General features: G+C 28.1%; 3 protein-coding genes across 5 annotated transcripts; 2 read left to right on the forward strand and 1 right to left on the reverse strand.

Annotated features, from left to right (window-relative positions):
• Positions 1 to 8,327: 8,327 nt before the first annotated feature.
• LOC119684272 lies at positions 8,328 to 16,735 on the forward strand. 3 transcript variants are annotated; one of them, XM_038098278.1, is made up of 8 exons: positions 8,328 to 8,447; positions 13,163 to 14,410; positions 14,472 to 14,798; positions 14,889 to 15,206; positions 15,279 to 15,429; positions 15,492 to 15,697; positions 16,065 to 16,248; positions 16,311 to 16,735. In XM_038098278.1, exons 1-8 carry the CDS (start codon positions 8,336 to 8,338, stop codon positions 16,600 to 16,602), a joined length of 2,838 nt encoding a protein of 945 aa, XP_037954206.1. In that variant the 5' UTR covers positions 8,328 to 8,335; the 3' UTR covers positions 16,603 to 16,735. The 3 variants fall into 3 exon arrangements, with proteins under 3 accessions (XP_037954206.1, XP_037954207.1, XP_037954208.1); XM_038098279.1 differs by having other exon boundaries at positions 15,282 to 15,429; XM_038098280.1 differs by lacking the exon at positions 16,311 to 16,735 and having other exon boundaries at positions 15,492 to 16,157.
• A 1,145-nt stretch (positions 16,736 to 17,880) lies between these two features.
• Positions 17,881 to 19,017, forward strand: LOC119681825 (endonuclease G, mitochondrial-like). The gene is made up of 2 exons (XM_038095116.1): positions 17,881 to 18,066; positions 18,122 to 19,017. Exons 1-2 carry the CDS (start codon positions 17,950 to 17,952, stop codon positions 18,932 to 18,934), a joined length of 930 nt encoding a protein of 309 aa, XP_037951044.1. The 5' UTR covers positions 17,881 to 17,949; the 3' UTR covers positions 18,935 to 19,017.
• Positions 19,018 to 20,698: 1,681 nt separating this feature from the next.
• On the reverse strand, positions 20,699 to 22,586 carry LOC119680472 (T-complex protein 1 subunit epsilon-like). Its single transcript, XM_038093294.1, has 3 exons — positions 21,585 to 22,586; positions 21,358 to 21,512; positions 20,699 to 21,299 (listed from the first exon to the last, which is right to left on the reverse strand). The coding sequence occupies exons 1-3, from the start codon at positions 22,489 to 22,491 to the stop codon at positions 20,919 to 20,921; spliced, it is 1,443 nt and encodes a 480-aa protein (XP_037949222.1). The 5' UTR covers positions 22,492 to 22,586; the 3' UTR covers positions 20,699 to 20,918.
• Between the last annotated feature and the right edge of the window lie 390 nt (positions 22,587 to 22,976).

Below are 22,976 nucleotides of genomic sequence, written 5' to 3' on the forward strand. Positions count from 1 at the left end.
AAATCATACACCGCAGTATGATAAGTCATTTTTTTTACTTCAGTTATTAACATTTCAATTAGTAGATATTAAAAATGTGCAAAGCATATATGATTTATAAGGTTTGTTTGTTTTATATAAATTGCTAAGGTTACTAAAAATACTCCTTTCTATTTTTAAATAAAATAATTATTAATTAATATTGTATTAAACGACGGCGAATCTATATAGGGCCGAGAGAGGCCTGAGCTCACTTGTACGAGTGCAAGTATGGGTATGTACATATATAAAACTTTTATTGCTTTTACTACCACATCTTAAGCAATATTTTCTGTTCTGAGAGGCAAAATCTCATTTGAGGGCCATCCAGATAAATAAAAAGTTAACATAACTAGTTATAATAATGTTCGGAACGATATTATCAATCTTGAAGAAATGATTAATTTGTTTATAAAAATAAAATCAAAACAAGTTTCGTCTGTTTTTTTTAAACTACCGTATATAATTGACTTCTTGTATATTAATTGATTTATACAATGTGTTCTTTCTTTAATAAATTAAAGTAACGGTCCCGCTATTTATGTTATATTGTGACAGTTTTTAAAGAACTTTATAGTCATCAGTTGTTAGTTGAAATATTTTTTTTTCGTTTGTTCTAGATAGAAAGTAATGACTCACAGAAACAAATCAGAAGTATATAGGTTAATATCTGTCTTTACAGCGCACTGGATCTCCTGCAACGCGTGTCAATCAGCTCTCGAAGAAAGAACACCAGAACACCTGCTGTGTCTATGTTCAGGCTTGGCCAGAACTAGGCTTAAGTTTTTGGGGGCCCCCTTCCTTAACACACTCGGTGATATTTTAAGTATTAGCTAGATTCTTACCTTTATAAATGCCTCTGGCTGGTTTCTAGTTTGATCTTCTCTTTACTATCCATTGTTACGAGGATTTGTGGATTCAAAACAGCTTTCTTAGCTAATTGAAGAGAATTCGGTCCTTCCTCCACTACAACTAACTATTCAACTAAGTATCGACCATAGTGTAAGACTTTAACCTATTAAAAATAACAGGTGGTTTGAATGTAGAACATTACCACAACTCCGAGCCGCGGACAGTGTGGGAAATTTTATGCCAGTAATAAAGGAAGACAGTTGAGATAAAAAGATTTAATATCGAGAAGTCTAGGCTCATCTAATCCAAAAATTATGAGTATAGTATAGAGGGAGATAGATGGACATTGTAAGGGAAATCAAAATTTACTAAGAGGACTCTCCTGATTCTATATAATTATAGAAAATGTGTCACTCCAGATAAATTAATATGTGATACATGTCAATATTGACCGAATAAAGCATAATCGACTGAATTTCAGTGTTCCAGTGCTATTTTAATATACCGTGTCTGTCTTTGTGGTCACTTAACATTGGAATAAGATTTAATTTGGATTGACTATAGTTAGGCTCTATATAATTTATAGCTTTTTGAAAATCAAATTTTATTTTTTTGCTGTTAAATGCTTCTATATTCAATCACTTATAGTTTTTGTTAATGTTTTTTATATTAGAACTATTATTTGTGAACATTAGTTTTACAATTTATTTAAAAAACTCAATTTTAATTTATTTTTAAGCAATTTTTTGCATTTACTTTTAAAAACAAGAAGTATTTAATGGAAAAGTAATTTATGTACATAAATTCAACTGCTTATAGTCTACAGTTCACAATATTTTATTAATTCTATAAGATTCATATAAATATATATATATAGTTGACAATTTTGATATATTATTTATATTTCAGTTAATTTTTTTTATATTATACTCACACAAGACCATATGTATAAACGTATCAGCAAAATTTATTAAGATACCCACATTGTCTTTAAAATTTAAAATAAAATTACAAACTATAAATAAGAAAAAAATATAATAATAAATAATATTTCTAACAACTCTAATAATAATTCTATAATAAAATGTAGAAATATATTCCTTGAGTATTCGCAGAAGGATTCAAAATCATTTCCAAGTTTGTTGCTTAAGTCTTTTGTGTTTTGTTTGAATTGTGTATTTGTTTTTCGCTTTTTATACAAACATTATTAATACTATTTAAATTAATTCAAATCAGAAGAATGCTTTATAATTAATTTCAGAAATGCTTTAAAATATTACTAACTAGTTAAAAATATAAGATAAACATATAAGACATTTTTTAAGGCAGGAAGTCAAAGAAGTTAATGAGCCACAATATGAAGACTTCAAATCACAAAAACTGTAAACTTTTTCATACGAAATAGTTTTGACAATTTTTAAGCAACAAAAAGAGGTTATATCATCACGTGCACAAAAGAATTTTTATAACAAAATTTTATTATAAAATTAATTACAAAATTGTATATAAAAATTTCGATTAACAATACACAATGGAAAACGACACGAAAATTTTGTTTATTTATTAATTGAATTACAAATAAAAAGTAATAAAATTAAGGAAAATTAAATTGACATTGAATTTAATGTTTTCTTAGCTGTGCGTTGAACCCTACCACATATACTTCAGAATATTATTTACCCATTCATGTCCAATTAAGTAATTAAATTTGGAATTTTTATGTAATGTTACCAAGCAATTGAATTAATTTTTTTTATTATATAAAGGAAACATAATTTTCTAAATACATTTTATTTTTAAGTTAATTTGAAAGGAAATGAAATCATCGAATCTGCATACAATACGAAAGTAACGAAAGGAAACATTAATTTTTTTTTTATAATTTATTAAAAAATTGTATAAAATTACTTCTTGTTACTCATTTAGAAAGATTAGTAATGTACTATTAGAATTGAAGTGTCCAAAAAGTATTAAAATTCAGCAATAAATATATATAACAATTCTTTAGCAACAAAGGAGTTTACTGAAATACTCAATACTTTTTATTTGGCTCCTATTTGAACTGCAAGCAAAAAAAAATGGTTAATTTATTAAAATTATTCTCAGTTAACTTTAAAATTAATTTTAGTGTGAACTTATAAATAAATGATTAAATAAATGAATAAATAAATAAAATATAAAAACCAGCAATAAAAAATACCTCTACAAAATAATAGTACTAGATTCTAATAATTAAAATAACTATAATTAATTAATTTACTTATTCTATAGCTGGTTAATGATTTAGTTTTAATTTAACATAGCAACTGATATTGTTAATGGGCTTTCATAACAAATAATCGAAGCTCCAAATTAAAACATACAAGTCAAGTACAGCTTTAAGTCAATTACCTAACCAGAACTGACTTTGAGCTTCAAATTTAGCAGGATACAAGTTCAACTCTTGGTACTAGTAGTCTCAGAAAATTATTAACGAATAATTAAATATAAGAAATAATTTTAAAACGTTACCGATTATGGGTATTTGGCAATACTTGAAACAGTATTGACGGTATGGTCAGCCAGAAATTCAATTAGTTAAAAAATAATAAAATTTTATTGTTGCAATTCAATACTGTTTTAAAAAACCTCCTATTAAAACCATAGATTCTATAATAGAAATAGTTTCTTTCGTCATAACTGACTATAAAAATCAAATTTAATATATTATAATATTAATATTTATTTTATTCATTTACATCATTAATAGATCGTTAATATTAATACTCGCATGACTCCTTTAAAGCTCCATATATAGCATTTCTCAAAAATATCATCACGATAGGCATACATATATATCTTATCTCTAACATAATTTACTCTAGACTAAATAATAAATAGTTGGAAGTAAATACTATTTACAGCTACAGTAAATCTAAGAGGAACCCTGATTTCATTAAAGATAATAGTGATATACAAACATTTCGTCTTTGAAAAATGGATATAACAAACTATAATATATATTTATCATAGTTACAGTTCTTTAATTTTATCTTTATCTTCTTGATTCTCTCCAAAATTTAGATCTCATTTCAATATATTAATTTATGTGTAGATTAGATTTATATGCATATACTATAAATATATAGAACTTAATCTATTAAACGAAAACGATTGTAATATGACTTCATCACATTTAGTGAAGAATATATTACATTATAAATACAAGTAATCAATAAGATCTCTTTTAATTTTATCGGAAATAAATCGTAATTTAAACAAATATATAATTTGCATATAAATAATATATAAATTTCAAAAAAAAAAAATAAAAAATTAAATTAGTGAAATAAAAACGTGAGACCTAACAAGTAAGACCTAACCTAAAAAAGTAACATAAAAAAAATTAAATAAAACAATTAAAATAAAAATTTAACTAAAATAATCATACATTATGATGCAAAAAAAAGTTAAATAAATATAAAATCAATAAGTAATAAATATAAACCAAATAAATTAAAACTTAAAAAATTAATTTATCACTAAATACAAAAAAATAAAATGAATCCAAATGAAATAAGATAAAGTATAATAAATGATTTATGATTTATAATACAATATGAATGAAATGTATTTCATTTAAAAAAATTTTTATCATTATTTTAAATAAAATTTAAATTTTAAATTTTAATTAAAAATATAAAAGAATCAAATATAAAATAAATACAGTAAAATGATATAAAAATAAATAGAATAAATACTATAAACTCAATAATAATTAAATAAAATAAAAAAATTAAATAAAATTAATTGAATTAAAAATAAAAACAAGCTCATGTGGGTTTCATAAAATCTGAAAATAATAAAAATTCTTCTGATCTAATTTTATTTTTAAAATAAACTACAATATTTCTTCTCTGATAATTTTGATATCCTTTGACTCAGCACCTGGGGCATTAATCTCAGTGTTCGAATAGGTTTAATTTTTACCTATATAATATTTGAGTATTTCAAGTAATCTCTGCATATATTTTTGACAAGAAAACATAATAGAGGAATAAAATTTTTTATATACGGCTCATTACAAAGGGGATGGGTTTTGACCTCATCGCCGCTAATTTGGCTAAAATTTTTATTATGAGTTCCTTACTAAAATAAAAAGGCAATTAAGGGGAAGAAACTCTATTAATCTTCTATTTCGGATTTGAATTTTGACTCTATTTTACTTAAAAACTAACATTTTCAGGATGGTCTTATTTTTATTCGATATATCCGTTAATGGATAGAATGGTAGAATAGTTTTAGAATGGTATTATATTTAAATATTATATTTAAAAATTAATTAATCACACATTTCACATCACACGTAAGGGCCCATGATGAGTTCAAATCAAAAAAAAAAATTTTTTAAGATATATTTTTTGGAATTTCATGCAACCTAAATATTGTCTGCATGCGTTTGATATTAAGAGGTACAAGCCTCCTCAATTCTTCAATTCATTAACAGTTTAAATGTATGATATTGCTTTATCGTCTTTTCTGTAATCATGTAATTTTACTTTACAATCGTGTTTATAATAATCTTATGCAAAAAATCTTACTACGAATCAATAATTCAAAAATTCAATAATTATTATTTCACAACAATTTCATTACTATTAGCTCTATTCCTTCAATTTCTCTTATTTTGCAGTCCTAAAGGGTAATCTTAGTAAAGTCAAGTCTAAAAATCTCGATGCTTTCAATGCTTTCCATTTCCCAAACAAACAAAAGCATCTACTTATATATTATTATAGTATATTATATACTTATACATTATAGAGTCTATATCAATAAATATGTAACAAATATTTCATACAAATTGGCATAGAAGAATAAAAGAAGGTTTATATTGTCACTTCCAGTTGAAGTTGCCAAGTTCAAATAATAAAAGGCCACAATTCTCAGTCAAAGAACTAAGATTTGTAATATTTATATCTTAAAATGATATAGGAATATATATTAAATTTCTCACAGGATACCCTAGAGCTTTTTGAAAATACTAGGCGGATTGATAAATACCCGGCCTAAGAAATAAAAATAAAATCGCATTTTTTTTGGAAAATTATATCTTATGCTTCAATATAGTCCCCTTTTAGCTCGACACACCAAGTCCAACAATTTTTTAATATTTGGATACCTTTTAAATAATACGATTTATTAAGTCCTTCAAAATATACAGTTTCCCATTCCACTTCATCATTTGATGCAAATCTCTTTCTCTGGAGCCATCATTTCAAGTTCGGAAACGGGTAATAGGGAGCCATAATAATAGGTAACAGGTTTTCTTTCCTCGTACCATCGATCCAATAATATGCAATAATAGTCTGATGTTATTGTTCTTCCTTTTTTCAAATAGCCTATAAAATTATTCCACTTGAAAACCAAAATTTTTCCAGCCGATTGTTGAGTTTGTGGTCGTTTGAGGACACTACCATCGGGCTCTACCCATTCTCTGACTTGTTGTTTTCCTTCAGGTGTGAAGTAATAGATCCATGTTTCATCAATTGTCACTACTAGACACTCACAGGCAACTAGATTGTGCATAAACATTTTTAAACAATGAAAATGTTTTGAATGATGAAGTGGTTGTCGTTTTTGGTCAATTGTAAACAAATGTGAACCCATATTGCCGAAAGCTTTTTCATACCCAAATATTAATGTAAAATATTCAATACACAGTCATGTGATTTTTTCATGTGTCATTTCTGCTAATTGGATCATCCAATACAAAATCTTGGATTTTTTCAATGTTTTTTCAGTTGTGACCTCTTTGGACGACCCGGACGCTTTTCATCAAAAACACTAGTTATCCACGTTTAAATACAGCTTTCAATATTATATTATTGTTAAAGATGGCGCAAGGTTGCCGTAAACAGAATCCATTTCCAATTTGATTGCTTCATTGTTCATTCCTTTTAAATGGAAGAACGGTATTACTGAACGATTTTCATTTTTTTCCACTATTGCAATTATTTGCAAAAACTTTAAAAAACATTTGAATAACTCGAAACTTTTACAACTATAGTTTAAAACTTGCCAGAATTGATTTTGTTCTGGTGTTGCCACCTATTCGGAAGTCAAGTAATTATCAATCCACACCTTGTAATATAAAATATAATATAATTTTAATCAAAATTAAGAAAACCTTTCCGCATTATACTTTATAAAAAGCATCTAATATATTTTAGATACTATATATACATTAGGTAAATACTGTTTACTTTGTACGATCGAAGTCAATGATTGTAACAAGATTTCTTGTGGTTTGTGACAATTTACTTAAAAGTTATTTATATCAGTTAACTAAAGGAAAAAGGAAGTATTCATATGAAGTTTACCATTAGACACAATTAACTCAGCGACCTTCTTGTTACTTTGTGGAGATAAATCTTATACAATTTGATGGTTTGGTTTCGTACACAAAGTATCTTAGAATCTCACTAATTACTTTATGATTAAATTCTGAAAAATTCTGTATAAGCAGTAAAAAGTGTAACTTTAGATTTGTACACATTTTACAAATCTCCGAAGCTGAAATGCGAAAAATGTTCGTATGTCGCGCGCAGCCAAGCATAATGATTCAAAGAATTTTCCCACCCACAACAGCTTTTCGCACTGAAATCTAAAACATTTTAGATATTTAATATAAAACCGACGAGCCAACCTCTGAAAACGTTCAGTAGCATTTTGGATTAGAATCTGCAAAATCACATCGCAACCGCGCAATATCCCCTAAGAGAAGAAGATTTCTTACGCTACCTCTAAAAAACAATTCAACTTCAAACAAATTTAATATAAACAGAAAAATGCTAAAATAAAAATAAATTAATTTTAAATCACAAAATAATATATTAAGGAAAATTATATTATTATTAAAATTATGAAAGTTGTTTTGTGTATTTTTATTAAAAACTACAATAAATAAATAAGCTCCAAAAGAGGATGAGCTCAAGTGCTTTGATTGAATTGTTATGAGCGGTTAGTGAAAAATAATATACTGTAGTATTCGACTAATTAAAAATCAAGAGGCTAAGTTCTATGGCACGGCCCAAAAATTAGCACATTTCGATCGACGGATTAAAAATTTAATTTACATATTATTATATAAATGTATAGTAAATTTATATATTAACTATTTGCATGCTACTGAAAGTAGCCTAATAGTGAAGTTCTGGGTATTGTTTTATTGTTTCCATTATTGTTGTGACATCGTGTGTTTAATTTATTTGACATTCAAAATTAAACAATTTCGTTGTTAGATTTTAAAACAAAACCCCCAAATGTGTGACAAGAGAACGCGTGCTTACGTAATTGTGAAAAGTCAGTGAATCAAGTGATCACTCAATCAGTAGACCAGCACAGATCGGGCCCAAATTCCGTCCGAATTGCTGAAATTACTCATTTTACGAATTTTATGATTTAGTGCCAAAGTGAATGTGTTAGAATGTGGTTGAGAACGGAAGGACTTATAGTTCTATTGATATTTTGCTACATTTCCGAATTACACGCTTCACACGGTGTCAGCAGTACCATTATTATTGTAGAGGATGCCAAAGGTAATTGTCAAACGAAGACCAATAATTAATTAAATAATATTAATAATAAATGTTAATAATATTTTTAATATAATTGAAAAGAATTTCACTAATAATAAATGGTCTAAATAAATAAATAATTATGTGTCACTATAAATAAAAAATTACAATGATTAGATAATTAATAATATTTTTTTATAATTTAAAATAATTCTGAAAAATCAAAAATAATGTTCCGACAATATTATTATAAATATTTCAAAAAATAATCAAAAATAATAATTAAATAATATATTATATTTTTATTAAAATTTTATTTTATTAATAATTGTCAAACGAAGAGTAATAATTAATTAAATAATATTAATAATAAATGTTAATAATATTTTTAATATAATTGAAAAGAATTTAACTAATAATATGACTCTAAAAATGCAATAATTAGATAATTAAAAATATTTTTTCATTATTTAAAACAATTCAAAAAAATAAAAAAATAGTATTCCGACAACATTATTATAAAAATTTCAATAAATGATAATATATAATAATTAAAAAAAAAAAAATTTTTTTTTTAAAAAAATTTTATTTTTATAATAATTGTCAAACGAAGAGCAATAATTAATTAAATAATATTAATAAAAAATATAAGTAATATTTTTAATACAATTAAGAAAAATTTAACTAATAATAAATGGTCTATAAATAATTATGTCACACTATAATTCAAAATTACAATGATTAAATAATTAATAATACTTTTTCATAATATAAAACAATTTTAAAAAATAAAAAAATAGTTTTCCGACAAATTATTTTATTATAATAAAATAATTTCAACAAATAATAAAAAATAAAATTTAAATAAAATATATATCTATAAAAATAAAATGAAATAATAAATTCTTATAAAAATTAAATATAATATTAACTTTTTTAAATAATTCTTATTAATTTAATATTAATATAAATTATGTGTTAACTTAATACGACATAGACATTGTTATCTATTTTTGTATAGAGAAAAGTTTCACAATGAACATTTTTTTAACTAATTTAAATAATATAATCATATGTCCAAATTATTTTATTAAAAAGTTCAATAATATAATAATAATAATTTAAAAAAAATTATAATAAATAATATTTCGATTATATTATTATATTAACTTCAAATAATTATAAAAAAAAATTAAATAAAGTGTTTATTTTTTATAGAAATTAAATGTAATATTATGTTTTTAAAAATAATTTACATAACAATAATTTAATGTCTTAACATTGTAACTTATATTTTCGTATATAGAAATAAAGTTTCAAAGTAAAACTATTAAAAATATTTAATAAATTTAAAAATGCAATGGAGATTGAATATTATGATTATAGAAATAAAGTTTTAAAGTGAAACTATGTAAAAAACTTAATAAATTTAAAAAATTTATTAAATATTATAATTATGTGAAATATTGAAATGAAATGTTAAATATTTATAACAATTAAATGAAATATTTAATTTTTATGAATAATTTAATGCCTCAATGAGAAGTTTTCAATAAAGGAAAAGTTAGATAATGAATTATTTTTTAACTGATTTGAATAACTAATATTTAATTATATAATAATTAAATATTAGTAATGCAACAATTTAAAAAGTAATAAAAGTCATAGTGGAACTCAACTAACAGTAGATAAAAATTAAAAAAAATATTAAAAACATAAATATTAATTCTTATTATTTGAAAATAATAATGACTTTAAAGCTAATATCACAAATTAAATTTTTTCATTAAAAATACATTAAAAAATTTAAATTTCAAATTTTTCAACATGATTTAAAATAAATTTAATATAAGTGGTAAACATAAATTAAATTAATGTGAATGATAAATATATATACGGATGAATAAATAAATAATTAATAATATATACGGATTATAATAAATTTAAAAAATACTTTAACTTGATTTAAAAGTTTAATGTAAATGATAAACATTAATTAAATTAATGTGAATGATAAATTAACATTTAAAACATTTATATTACATATATGTAAACATTAATATTAAAATTAAATATTTATAATAATAATTGAATAAAAAATTAATATAAAAATTAAAGAAATTATATGGAATTAAAAAAAAAAAATTAAAATAAATGAAAAAAAAATAATAACATATAGCAAAATAAATGCAAAAATCATATGCAACTAGTTTAGTGTAAAATGAATGTTTGGACTTATTTTTACTCAATTTACTCTGATTTATTTACTAAATATTAACGTTGTCACTAGTTCACTCCTACCGGAAAAATTGAGATATGTCCTAAAATTTTGAGAAATGTAAAATAATCTTAACCTCTGCAGTGAGTAATTAAAAAATATCTGAAATAGAATATACAGTCAAACTTCTCTATAACGAAGTCGTTGGTGTCTACAAAAAACTTTGTTATAGAGAGGTTATAGAGAGGTTGAACAAAATTTTTATTGTTTGAATTTTTTTTTTTCATGTGACTGAGAAATATGTACGTATTTATTTTAAAAATATATTTAATTCATGTTTATTCATATATACATAACATTAAAAACATTAATTGTATATTGGTAAGCCTATAATTTAAACATTGTTACTTTTTCCTTATTAAGGAACTCTTCCTTAATAATCTTCTAATTAAAAAATCTTCTAACAAGTATTTAAATAAATCCGTTATAGAGAGGTTTTTTGGATGCAAAAATATGTTTGCGTACCTGAAAACTTCGTTATAGAGATGAATTCGCTATAGAGACTTTCGTTATAGACAGATTCGCTATAGAGAGGTTTAAATACATGAAAATCGCTGTGTCTTCAACAATACTTCGTTATAGAGAGAAATTCGTTATAGGGAGGTTCGCTATAGAGTGGTTTGACTGTACTTGTTAGTATTTGAAATAAGAACTACTGCCTTTTTTGATGTAAAATGTTTAAATATACTATAGATATTTATTATCTATAGTCCATTGGACTATAGGACTTTAAAGATATTTAACAAATTCATTTGGACTTATGTAGTACAATTATACTAGTATGCTGTAGAATACACATGTAGAATATCATGTGTATTTTAATCTCTTAAAGTCAGCTGGCTTGGATATGCTCTATTGGGGGAATACAATAACGCGGCGATCGAAATAAAAACTAAAATTCTTTAAAAAACAAAACCGATTTTAATACATTTACTTAGTATGGTAGTTGCATCGATGGTTGATTCCAAAGTAACGATGCATCATCGCTGTTGCATTGATTCTGGGATTATCTACAAATCGCGAAGCTCCCTTTATATTAGCAGCAACCATCCCTTAACCATCCCAACCATTAATATCAATAATATATATATAAAAATAATTAGAAATATTTTATTATAAGTCATATATTATTTATTAAAATGATTAATAATTGTAAGGTATAGCAAATATTCTTATAATTGGTAGTATTGAATTATATCAAGAAGTATAGAGTAAAATATATTCTGAGGTATATATTTTCAAATACGTTAATCTAAAAAAAGATTTTAATTTTTTTTTTTAAATTTTTCTTTTAAAATATTATATATTAATTTCAATCATTACTTTTTCCTTATTTAATAAAATCCATTTACTCAATCCATTTACTTAAATTTCTTTCAAACAAATTCTCATTTTTAGTGCTCTTTTATATTAAAGTGGTTATATACTCCACACTTCACCCTGGTTACGTTACTGGATAGTGATGCTATATGTTTTTTCTTCTAATATTTCTTCTAAAATTAGCTTGGGAACTGTGTGAAAAATGACGCCCATAAAAAAGTTCTTTCAAAATATGAACACGAAAGTTCAGCTAATTTAACTAGTGACCTCTTTGACTTTGATTTAGTAGAGTAGAGTTTCCAAAATTTTTATTTAATAATTTTTATTTCGTTTTTTAGTTTTTCTTCTTCAATTTTCTTTATAAAAAATCTCGGTCAATGTTCTTGGAATTGTTTTATAATAAAGAAAATTAAATGCGTATTATAATAATTTGCATAATTTTCGTTACATTGAAGGCGAAGACACAAAGAAGCTCTGACTTTGCTTGGGCCAAGTTCTCGTACTTCTCCACGGCAAAGATTTTGTTTAACATTTACAGAAGAACAAGCACAAGCTAAAGCAGTAACAAAATGATTTAAAGATCGGATGTGGGTAAAGTGTAAAAAGGCAGCACTTTAAGTTCTTCACTTCGCGTTAATAAGTAGCGCAAAAACTTCATTGTGGAAACTTCTTTTTCTGCTGTGATGAAAACTAAACAGTTGAAAAACTCATCTCGATTGGCATCTTAACGGTTGAATGTTTTCAAAAAAAGAGCCCAAACAAATTGTTTCTTAAATTAAATTCAGAATTAATTGCTGCGTCAGCGAGCTAAGCGGGGGATGGGAGTCTCTTTAGGAAGTTTAGAAGAAACAGAAGAAACAAGTTGTGTTTCCTAAACATACGCAATACCAACTATCCGAATCAGTTCTGTACTGAAACATTTATAAATGAAGCTTTTTCATAACCCATCTGTTGCGGTTTCTTACGTTGAAATAGCCGTACGACCTTCGCGTCACACGCCGTTGAATATTGCACTAAACTTCACGCAATGACTAAGTCAAATGAGTTCTAAGACACCAACTTATTTCCATATGTTTATGTTTGATCGTAAACTAAAAATCTTAATTGGCTTTAAATGGTTTAATAATTTGATTTTCAGCTTGTTTCCGGCGTGTGCTAGCCGGAAAACGCATTGCACCGCACTGGGTTAGACGCACTATTGCATGCGAACGTGTCGAGGAATGCATGCGTGAATGCGGCCATGAGAAACGTTTTATGTGTGAAGGTTTCAATTATCGTTTGGATCCATCAGGACATGGTCAAGGCGATTGTGAACTTATAGAAATACCACTTTCACAAATGGACTTATACTCTAGTCCCAACCAGAGAGATTCCAATTTGTTACGACATCCCGACTATGATTATTATGAACGTGATCGCAATGCGCCCTCAAGTTGTCGCAGAAACTTATGTCAAGATTGCGGAAAAGGTGGTTTATCAAGTCGCCCATTATACATTAAGCCAAGCGGTTGGAGTGATAAACCTTATCGAGAAGAACATTACTTACCCTCACCACCTAGTAGCAGTGGCTATGATGACTCAGATAGATATCGCCCACCAAGCAGCACAGCACTAGAACATTACCGACCATCCGGTCCGCCAAGACCACCAATATCATATGACCATCGCCCAGCACCACCTCCACCTCCTTCAGGCTATCACTCCAGCTCATATGAATTTTCATCTCATGGTTCCAGTTATTATGAACACACTCCACCACACAGTTCCGGATATGGTTCCAGCGGTTCTGGTATTGGTCCAATAGACCGTTATGATGTGATACGCCCTGATGACTATCATTATCGCCCGAGTCGTCCAAGTCGTCCAAGTCGTTGGGAATCTATATCAAGCAGTTCTGGTTACGACTCCAGTTCGAAATATGGTCCTAGACCTGGAGATGATCACAGAGATTATCCACCATATCGTCCAAGTTCTTCACATGAGATTACTGGTCCTTCTGGTCCATCAGGTTCTTATTACTCAGGTCCACCACCGCGTCCATCATCGCATAATTACTTAGATCGTGATGGCCCACCAGGTAGTTATAAGAAGACAAGCAAATTTGTGCCCTACTTAATCGGTGGAGATAATAATTGGGGAAGTTATGGTGGCAGTTATGGTGGTAGTTATAACAAATATTCATCCTACTGGGGCTTAAATGAACAGAACAGGCGTAGAGATCCGATTGACTTTAATTATTTTGATTTGGGTGGTTCACGTCCGCGCCCACCACATGAATCCAATTCAGTGCTACACTATCCCGGTTCTGGCTATGGTGGAGATAGCGATAGCTTTAGAGATAGACATGATTATAGACATCAATGGACTAGGCGCCCGGGACCTGATGGTAAGTAAACCATATAATATCGCGAAAAAATATATAAATACACTTCATTTACAAATTTTAGAATGTTCTGCGAAAACGAGCGAAGGCTTTCGTTTACACAAAACAGTTGTCAAGCACGCATACAATGTACCCACACTAACAGAATGTGAACGTTTATGTTCGGGTCAAGATGGATTTATATGTCACACCTACAGTTACAGATACACACAAGCTGGACGTGATAACTGTATGCTCTGTGATCGTCCCGTGAATTTACTCGATTATTACGTTGACATTGAACCAGATCGTGATTATGATATATATTCTATGGCAGATGACTTGGACGTTTGCAGAAAACCTTCACGTAGTGATGGCCCCAGCACGGCATTATCAGATCCAAGAAATGCACGTGAGTATTTTGTCTTGCTATTTTTCTAAAATATATATAAGCATTTTATCGATAAAGGAGGCAAATAAATTATTTATAAATTTTTTCCAGAATGTTTCTTCCGCGCCATCGATGCTACACGTTTTTTCAAATCCATTGTGCGAGACTCTCTGACAGTTCGTTCAGTTGGTGAATGCGAAATGGAATGCATAAAATCCACAAAATTCACCTGTCGTGCCTTCGCCTTCCGGTATGGTCAACAAAGGCATGCAAGTGTCATTGACAATTGTCAACTAAGCGATTGGCCAGTACGCGATATGGACAAGGAAAGACATCTAATATTGGATGCAACTTTTGATGTATTTGAGAGAGCTAGCTATGGTCACGGATGTGAAATTCAACCAATTGTCGATGATAAACATAAGAAATGTTAGTTAATCTATATGAAAAGCAGTAACAAAATTCCTTACAATAACTGTTTTGGTTTGATTTTCTTTTTAGCAGTTTGTTATTTAGGTTATGGATCACCAGCAAAGCTACTGCCAGCAGCTATAAAAAAAGTTATATCTGTGCCTTCAGAGATAGAATGCAAAAAGGAATGTGTACGTTTTAGAGAAACGACATCATTTAAGTGCTACTCATTCAGTTTCGGGTACGAAAAGTTTAGCTTTACTCATAACTGCATAATTAATACGATTTTTTTAATATTTTTAGCTCTCGCTCTAGTTCCTATAATTGCGAAATGTCCGATTTAGATCAAACAGAACTGAAGCTCGATCTTCATTACACGCACACAAATGATCGAGATTATTGGCTTTTTGCTTGGAATCCTTTTGATTGGACTTGTCGCGATAAAGTGAATACAATCGGCGGCAATCGAGTGAATAACGATCGCCGTATGGACATATTCCGCGAACCCGGTAAACTGAAAATTCTAACCTGTTGCACTTCCATACTTGTGTAAATAACCAAATCAAACAAGATTTCAATTACCCGCAACACAGTCTAGCAACTTCCTAATGTGGTGTACCAAGGTCTAACATGTTCTAACAAACAAAAACTAAAAATCTAAGATTAACTTTAAGGGTCCATGATTAATAAACTTTTTATAAAACATGTAAATATTTCTAAAATTACCTTAAACTAGCATTAATATAACTTTAAGTATACATAATTATGCTAACCGTACCTAAACCTAACCGCCTGATGTAGTTTTGGTAACTGGATACAAGTATACTTTAGGTGATATCTATAATAGTCCTTATATTCTTCTTATTCACATAAAAGGCGATGTAGCTTGGCGACATTACACCGTAACTGGAAAACCATGCAGACGCAGCAGCCCATGTGAAAAGAATCTGGTAACTGGCTTCTACTCTTGCGAAATAGATGGAGGTGAAGTCGGATCTTGGGATTACTGCTGCAAGGCAGATCACCCCTGTGGCTACTCACAGGGGTTCGATTATCCATGGTAAATACATTACAAAAATAACAAAGTAATCTTTCAAAATATACAATGTTGTTATTGAATAGGTGTCCTGTTGGTGACGAACCAGATCAATGGCGCAAATGTAGTGATCGTTATTATCCAAGCAATAATACATTAACACATTCCGCAATAACACTGCCACCTAGTAAAAATAAGAAAAAACCTAATTCCGGTAATAATAACGAATATCAACATCCTCCACGTCCAGGTGGACTACAAAGTTTAAGCGATTTTGCAGCCGCCCGTTTATGGCCAGTAACGTATTTATATAGTGAAGGACCACCCAATTCGACTGAATTTAGCAATTTTGTCGATTGTAATAAGGAGTCCTGTTAGATATACGTCAACTTAAATTAACTTAACTTGTAATTAATTTAGTATCCGTTGGTTAGTTATAAAAGAAACTTTTAACATTCCAAACATATCAACTTTGGCTCTTAACAAAATAAAAATATTATATCAATTGTGATTATCAGAAGAGATTTAAAATCAAGGTTCTATGTGTTCTACGCGAAAAATATTTTTGTATTGCATTTCTTTAGTTCTAAGTTTTCAAATATTTATACATGATAATTTAATTTAAATATATATATATTTTAAACCGATGAAATGTTAGATTTAATGTAAGAGAATATAACATAACTAAAAAAATTACGTGTATATTAATATTTAAATTTAATATAATAAAATTTTAAATATTATCATTAATATTGTTTTTTTTTAAATGTATGTTAACAGATGGTAATATTTTTATAGTATATATTATGATATTATATATTAATATAAATAAAATTAATATTTTTGTAATATTAATATATACTATATAAATATATAAATCATATATGATACTAATATAAATATTAATATGATTCATATATTAAGATATATTCCTTGCTAAATCGATAAGGCAAAATCACTAATGCCAGAAAACTAGGTATGATTCTAGTTTTTTAGGTACTCTGATTTGATGGCGAATTCTTGTAAAATCTGTTTTTCTAATTGCCTTAAAGCATAGTAAAACCCGGGATCTATCACTAATGAAATAACGATATATGTAGCCTCATTTGTTAAAATACTTCTACACTTAAACTACATAATACAATATCTAAAAATATTTAAAACTTGGACAGGATATTCCAGTTAATTTTTTTATAATATCACTTTCAACCTCTAGACGAAACAAAATTTTTTAGAACTGTTTTGATCACCTCAATTAAAACTGAGGGATTTTTTTCCGTTAAGTCTAAAACATCGAAAACCATAGTGTGACACTTGAATCCACTAAAGCCACCTCTTGGGAATGGAAAATAAGGAATTTCAACATTTACCGAAAATTTAGCATCTAAATAACATATATCAAAATTGGAAACAAGTGTGGGGAAACAAGTATAAATAGCTTTGTTTTAATAAAGTAAAGTAAACAAAAAATATTACAACTTAGAAAATGTCTGTAAAATGAAAATAAATAATAAATTATTTCATTCAAATGTAAAGTACCTGCAACGAGTTTCAAACTTTACAGTAACTGCTTAACATTTTAAGCAGCATACACAGTTTGAAAGGTATTGTAAAAGTCATGCCAGTTGAACATCTGTTTGAATAAAAACAGCTGATATTGCTTAACGTGTGATTAGCCTTTGCCAAAATATTTTAGTAAATATTTTGTTTCTTTTCTTTCTTAATATGAATAATAGACTACTAACAAAGTTTATAGCAATCAGTACCACAGTATCCGGTGCCTTTCTCTTAGGTCGCTATACAGAACGACAACAAAGTAACAATGGAAACAATGTACAAAAGGTTAGTTTGCTGCTCATATGATTTTTATGCAAAGTTTACATAACTAAATCCATAGCTTACACCAAAACCTGGTCTACCAATTTTTGCTACTGTTTCTGCTGCCGTACCAGTACCCGCCGATGAAGTCAACCTCACAGCAACACCGACACGCATATCGCAAATTATGAAATTTGGCTTTCCAAGTCTGGATCATGTACGTTCATATTCAGACTTCGTGCTCTCATATGACCGAAAAAATCGTGTACCACATTGGGTTTTTGAACATTTAACAGCAGAATCTGTTGCTAAAAATGATGCAGTTGATCGTTCTAAATGTGACTTCAGAGCTGATGAAAGCATACACCCATTCTTTCGTGCGCAAAATACAGACTACCGACGTTCTGGCTTTGACCGTGGTCATATGGCAGCTGCTGGCAATCATCGTCGTCATCAAAAACATTGTGAAGATACATTTTATCTTTCGAACATGGCACCACAAGTTGGACAGGGTTTTAATAGAGATTCATGGAATCGCCTAGAGTCTTATGTGCGGAAATTAACTAAAACGTATTCAAATGTTTATGTATGCACAGGTCCACTATATTTACCACGAAAAGAAGATGATGGCAATGTGTATATTAAATATCAAGTAATAGGAAATAATAATGTTGCGGTTCCCACACATTTTTATAAAGTTATTGTTGGTGAATCGGCAGACCAGAAACTTGAAATGGAGGCATATGTTATGCCAAACAAAGTGATAAGCGATGACACCCCACTACAAGTTTTTCAAGTGCCACCAGAGACTATTGAACGCGCTGCTGGACTACTATTTTTTGATAAAATTAATCGCAAGCAACTTACAAAAATTAATGGCATAAAAACGTGAAATACAATGTTAAATTATAGCTTATTGAAGGATGGAAAAATTATTAAAGTTATTATTTAATAATTATCTGTGCAATATAGAGATAAGAGAATGATTTATTATAAACGTTAAAATTTAAATTTAATATTATAATTATATTGTTAATTTATTTTATTTGTTATTGCCATTGAGTTTTCTGTTTTATTTGTTACAGTGAACAACGTTCAAACAAGGTTTAGAAAATAGCACAATAATAAAAAAGAGAATAATAAATAATTAGTAAATAAATAATAAACGAAATAATAAATACTTATTTAATTTTAAAATGCTTAATTTTAAAATTAATTTAAATGGTTTTTTTAATATATTCTCGCTCGACTTCGCTAAAGATTTTACAGATTCTAAATTGTTATAAATATAGAATATTATAATAATAGTAGACTAAAAAAGTTTTATAAAAGATAATAGTTTTTACTTAAAGTTATAAAATGCAATATAAATATAAGTTTCTTATGAAGTGAAAGACATGTGTATATATAGATGATAGCCTTCTAATACTAAGTGTTAATAATAATATTATAATATTTTATAATGTTGTATTTGTTATAATATCATTATGAATTTTTCAGATATAATATTAAAAACTAAAAAAAAAATTTATTGTTAACACAACTATCATTGTTGTTGTTATTATATCACAGTTGTAAGGAGTGACCGACACTTGTACAGATGTAAAGACAACTAGCCCCGTGACGTAGACCCTGAGTCTATTACTATTAATTTAATTTGATTGTAACAAGTATATTTATTAATATTCTAAACATATATTTTATAAAGTTCTAGAAATAATAACAAATCTTAACAAACGAAAACTAGCTTTGAAAACCATACTGGAAAAATGTAAAGTAAAAATATTATTTTGTAAAAACAATGATAGGAATAATGATAAGACACTGTTACCACAAAAATTATATACAGCTTAGTTTATTACTCAAAGCACTTAAAAAAGATAAATAATTTAGCCTTTGCGGTTATAATTTGAAGTTAAGTTTTTAACAAACTCAAAGCATTTAACCTGTCAAGGATATTTAATATGATGAAATTAGGAAGAACTCTCAATTTTTAGGTATTCTAATTTAATTAAATTAGGAAATTCTATTACTAAGCTTCCTAAGTCTCGCCCCCTGATCAGTGGTAATCGATTTCAGCTAGATGTCCTTCACAATCTGTTGGCTAAGATCTTCTCAACTCATTTCTAAGAGGTGGAACTTATTCTATCTATTCTATTTTTCCCAATAAATCTTTATTAATATTGGCGTAATATTTCTACCAAGACTTTCCACAATAAATATTGGCGCAATATTTCCTGAAAAGCTATATAGTCAGTTTATTTTTTGATTCTACACACCTTTTTTATTATATTATACTTTTATTCTAAAAGTAAAGTCAACTTTTCCATATTAAAAACAATCGGTCTCCAAGCTTCTCTCATTATAACTGATAAGGTTTCGATGCTCATAGAATTCTTTCATTAAAAATCGTTTGGCTAAATCTATACTCTATATTATTAACAGCAATTTACCAAACACTAATAATTCTAATTAAATCGATTTTTATCTCCGATATTTATCCAAAGTTCTGAATGGTTACTCGTATATTCCATGACATTAAATTAATAATAAATTAACAAATACAAGTTTTAGGACTACAGGATTTTTAATTAATTCAATATCATTTGAGGTTCATAACAAAACTCTTAAGCAAATTTAATTAAAAATACATATATAAATTAATAGTTTTTATTAAGCGATTAATAATGATTTTGCGAATAATACTCGCAATGAAATAGTTTCGGAACTAAACATTAAATATCTTACTTTTAAACAGTATTAGAAAATGTTATGTTGAGAAAATAAAATAAAAATAAAAGTGAAGCAATTTGAAAGCATTTTTCTAATGCTTGTGATATTCTGTTATGTGTGGGTGTGAAAATGATTTGATCTATTTATTGTCCATTATTTTTGGAGCGAACATCATCAATTTTAAGTATCATTTTGACGAGTTGCGTTGCTAATAGTATTTGTTGTTTCTTGGAATGCAAGGATTCAACAACATTATGATGTTTCATATCTGAATTTCCAGTTAACATACAGTCAACGCCAATACTTGGGCGATTTTCGGCATTTTGACGAGATTTCAGCTCTGATAATGTTTCAATTGGATGTAAACCACTATTTTCAGCCAAAGCTAATGGTATATTTTCCAAAGCTACAGAGAATGCGCGGAAAGCATACTGTTCCAAAGTAGATAATTGATCAGCTTGTTTAGCAACAGCAAGAGAGCAACTAATTTCAGCTGCACCGCCACCATAAACAATACGGGAATCCTATTAAAATAGTATTATTTTAATAATCAGTTTTTTCCCATAGCAATATTATTCTTACCTTAACCAAAGACCGTACTACGCAAATGGCATCATGTATTGAACGTTTGGCTTCAGCAATAATCATAGCATTACCTCCACGTAAAAATATGGTAACAGCTTTTGAATTTTTGCACTCTTCAATAACCAACATTTTATCCTTAGAAGTACCGAAAGCTGAATATATATAATATTAAATATTTTGTTATTGCTTGGACTTCATAATAATAAAAATATTAATAATCTCACCTAATTCTCTAACTAAACCAGCTGTGCCTAGTTTCTCTGCAGTAAGCTCTTCAAAACGCGGCACGATTCTTCCACCAGTAGCAATAGCAATAAGTTCGATTTCAGGTCCACCAACCCAGCGTACAGCGGGTAAGTCATGTTGTAACAATAAATGATTAGCTTCATCATCGAAACCCCATTGACAAATGGCTAAAGTAGCACCAGCATCCTTGACTTGCTTAACCATTTCCGTGAATTTTTCCTGCTCATATTCACGCAATGCACGATACTCTTCGGCAGATTTAACATCCAACTTATGTTTTGTTTTGGGTTTTGGTGGTTCAAATGGGCAGGTAAGTATAGCGAGTTTCACATTTTTCAGTTCCTTTGGCATTTGAGCGTGACTCATTGTCTTATCAACTACAACACCTTTGACCAACATTGAATCTTCCATACGTCCACCGACTTTCGTTTCAATTTTGATCAATTCGAAATTCACATCCTTCTTTTCGATATCAGCAACATTTAGCACAGCATCTACTGCCATTTCAGCCATCTGACGATGACATTTATTAACAATTTTGCTCCCTAATGTAGTCATAGCAATCTGTATAAGTGGTTCCTTATTTTTAGGATCAACGGGGAAAGGTTCTGCTATTGATTCTAATTGCTTGACAGCACACTGTGCAGCTAATTCAAAACCATCAGCAATACGTATTGGGTGGATGCCGCGATCTAACAGACTCTCTGCCTGTTCCAGCAGTGCACCAGCCAAGACCACAACACCAGTAGTACCATCACCGATCTCATCATCTTGCGACTGAGACAATTGTACCATAAGTTTGCCAATCTCATGATCAACTTCCATCATTTTCATTATTGTAGCGCCATCATTGGTGACAGTAATATCACCATCAGCAGTTACCATAATTTTATCTAAACCTTTGGGACCCAAAGAAGTTTTTATGGTGGAAGCAATTTGGCGGGCAGCTAAGATGTGGCTCTAAAATAAAAATACAAACAATTTCACATTTAATATGTTATTTAAAATAAAGTATCATTTTCTCAAAAACAAAAACTCATGACGGCACTGTTTATTAGTCACTCATCGAGGCATTTTTAACCTCAAATTATTATGACGTCATGAAAAGCCGACTGCTTATTTTAAGTTTATTTTAACTTATAAAATTAACAAATTTAATATTATGAACACAATTAAATACGGTTTTTGCATTTAAAAATTGTTATAAATTAAAATGTTAAGTTGTTTGCATAAATTTCTTAGTATATGCGAACAAAACAAAACATCTGGAAACTTCTAAAGAACTTGTATTAAAACACCTGATAAACGCTTCTGAAATAATTTATTTAAGCAAAAGTGTTTCTTTTGCAGGAAAAATTTACATCCACCCA

Source organism: Teleopsis dalmanni, chromosome 2, assembly GCF_002237135.1.
Source record: "Teleopsis dalmanni isolate 2A chromosome 2, ASM223713v2, whole genome shotgun sequence".
NCBI classification, from domain to species: Eukaryota; Metazoa; Arthropoda; class Insecta; order Diptera; family Diopsidae; genus Teleopsis; species Teleopsis dalmanni.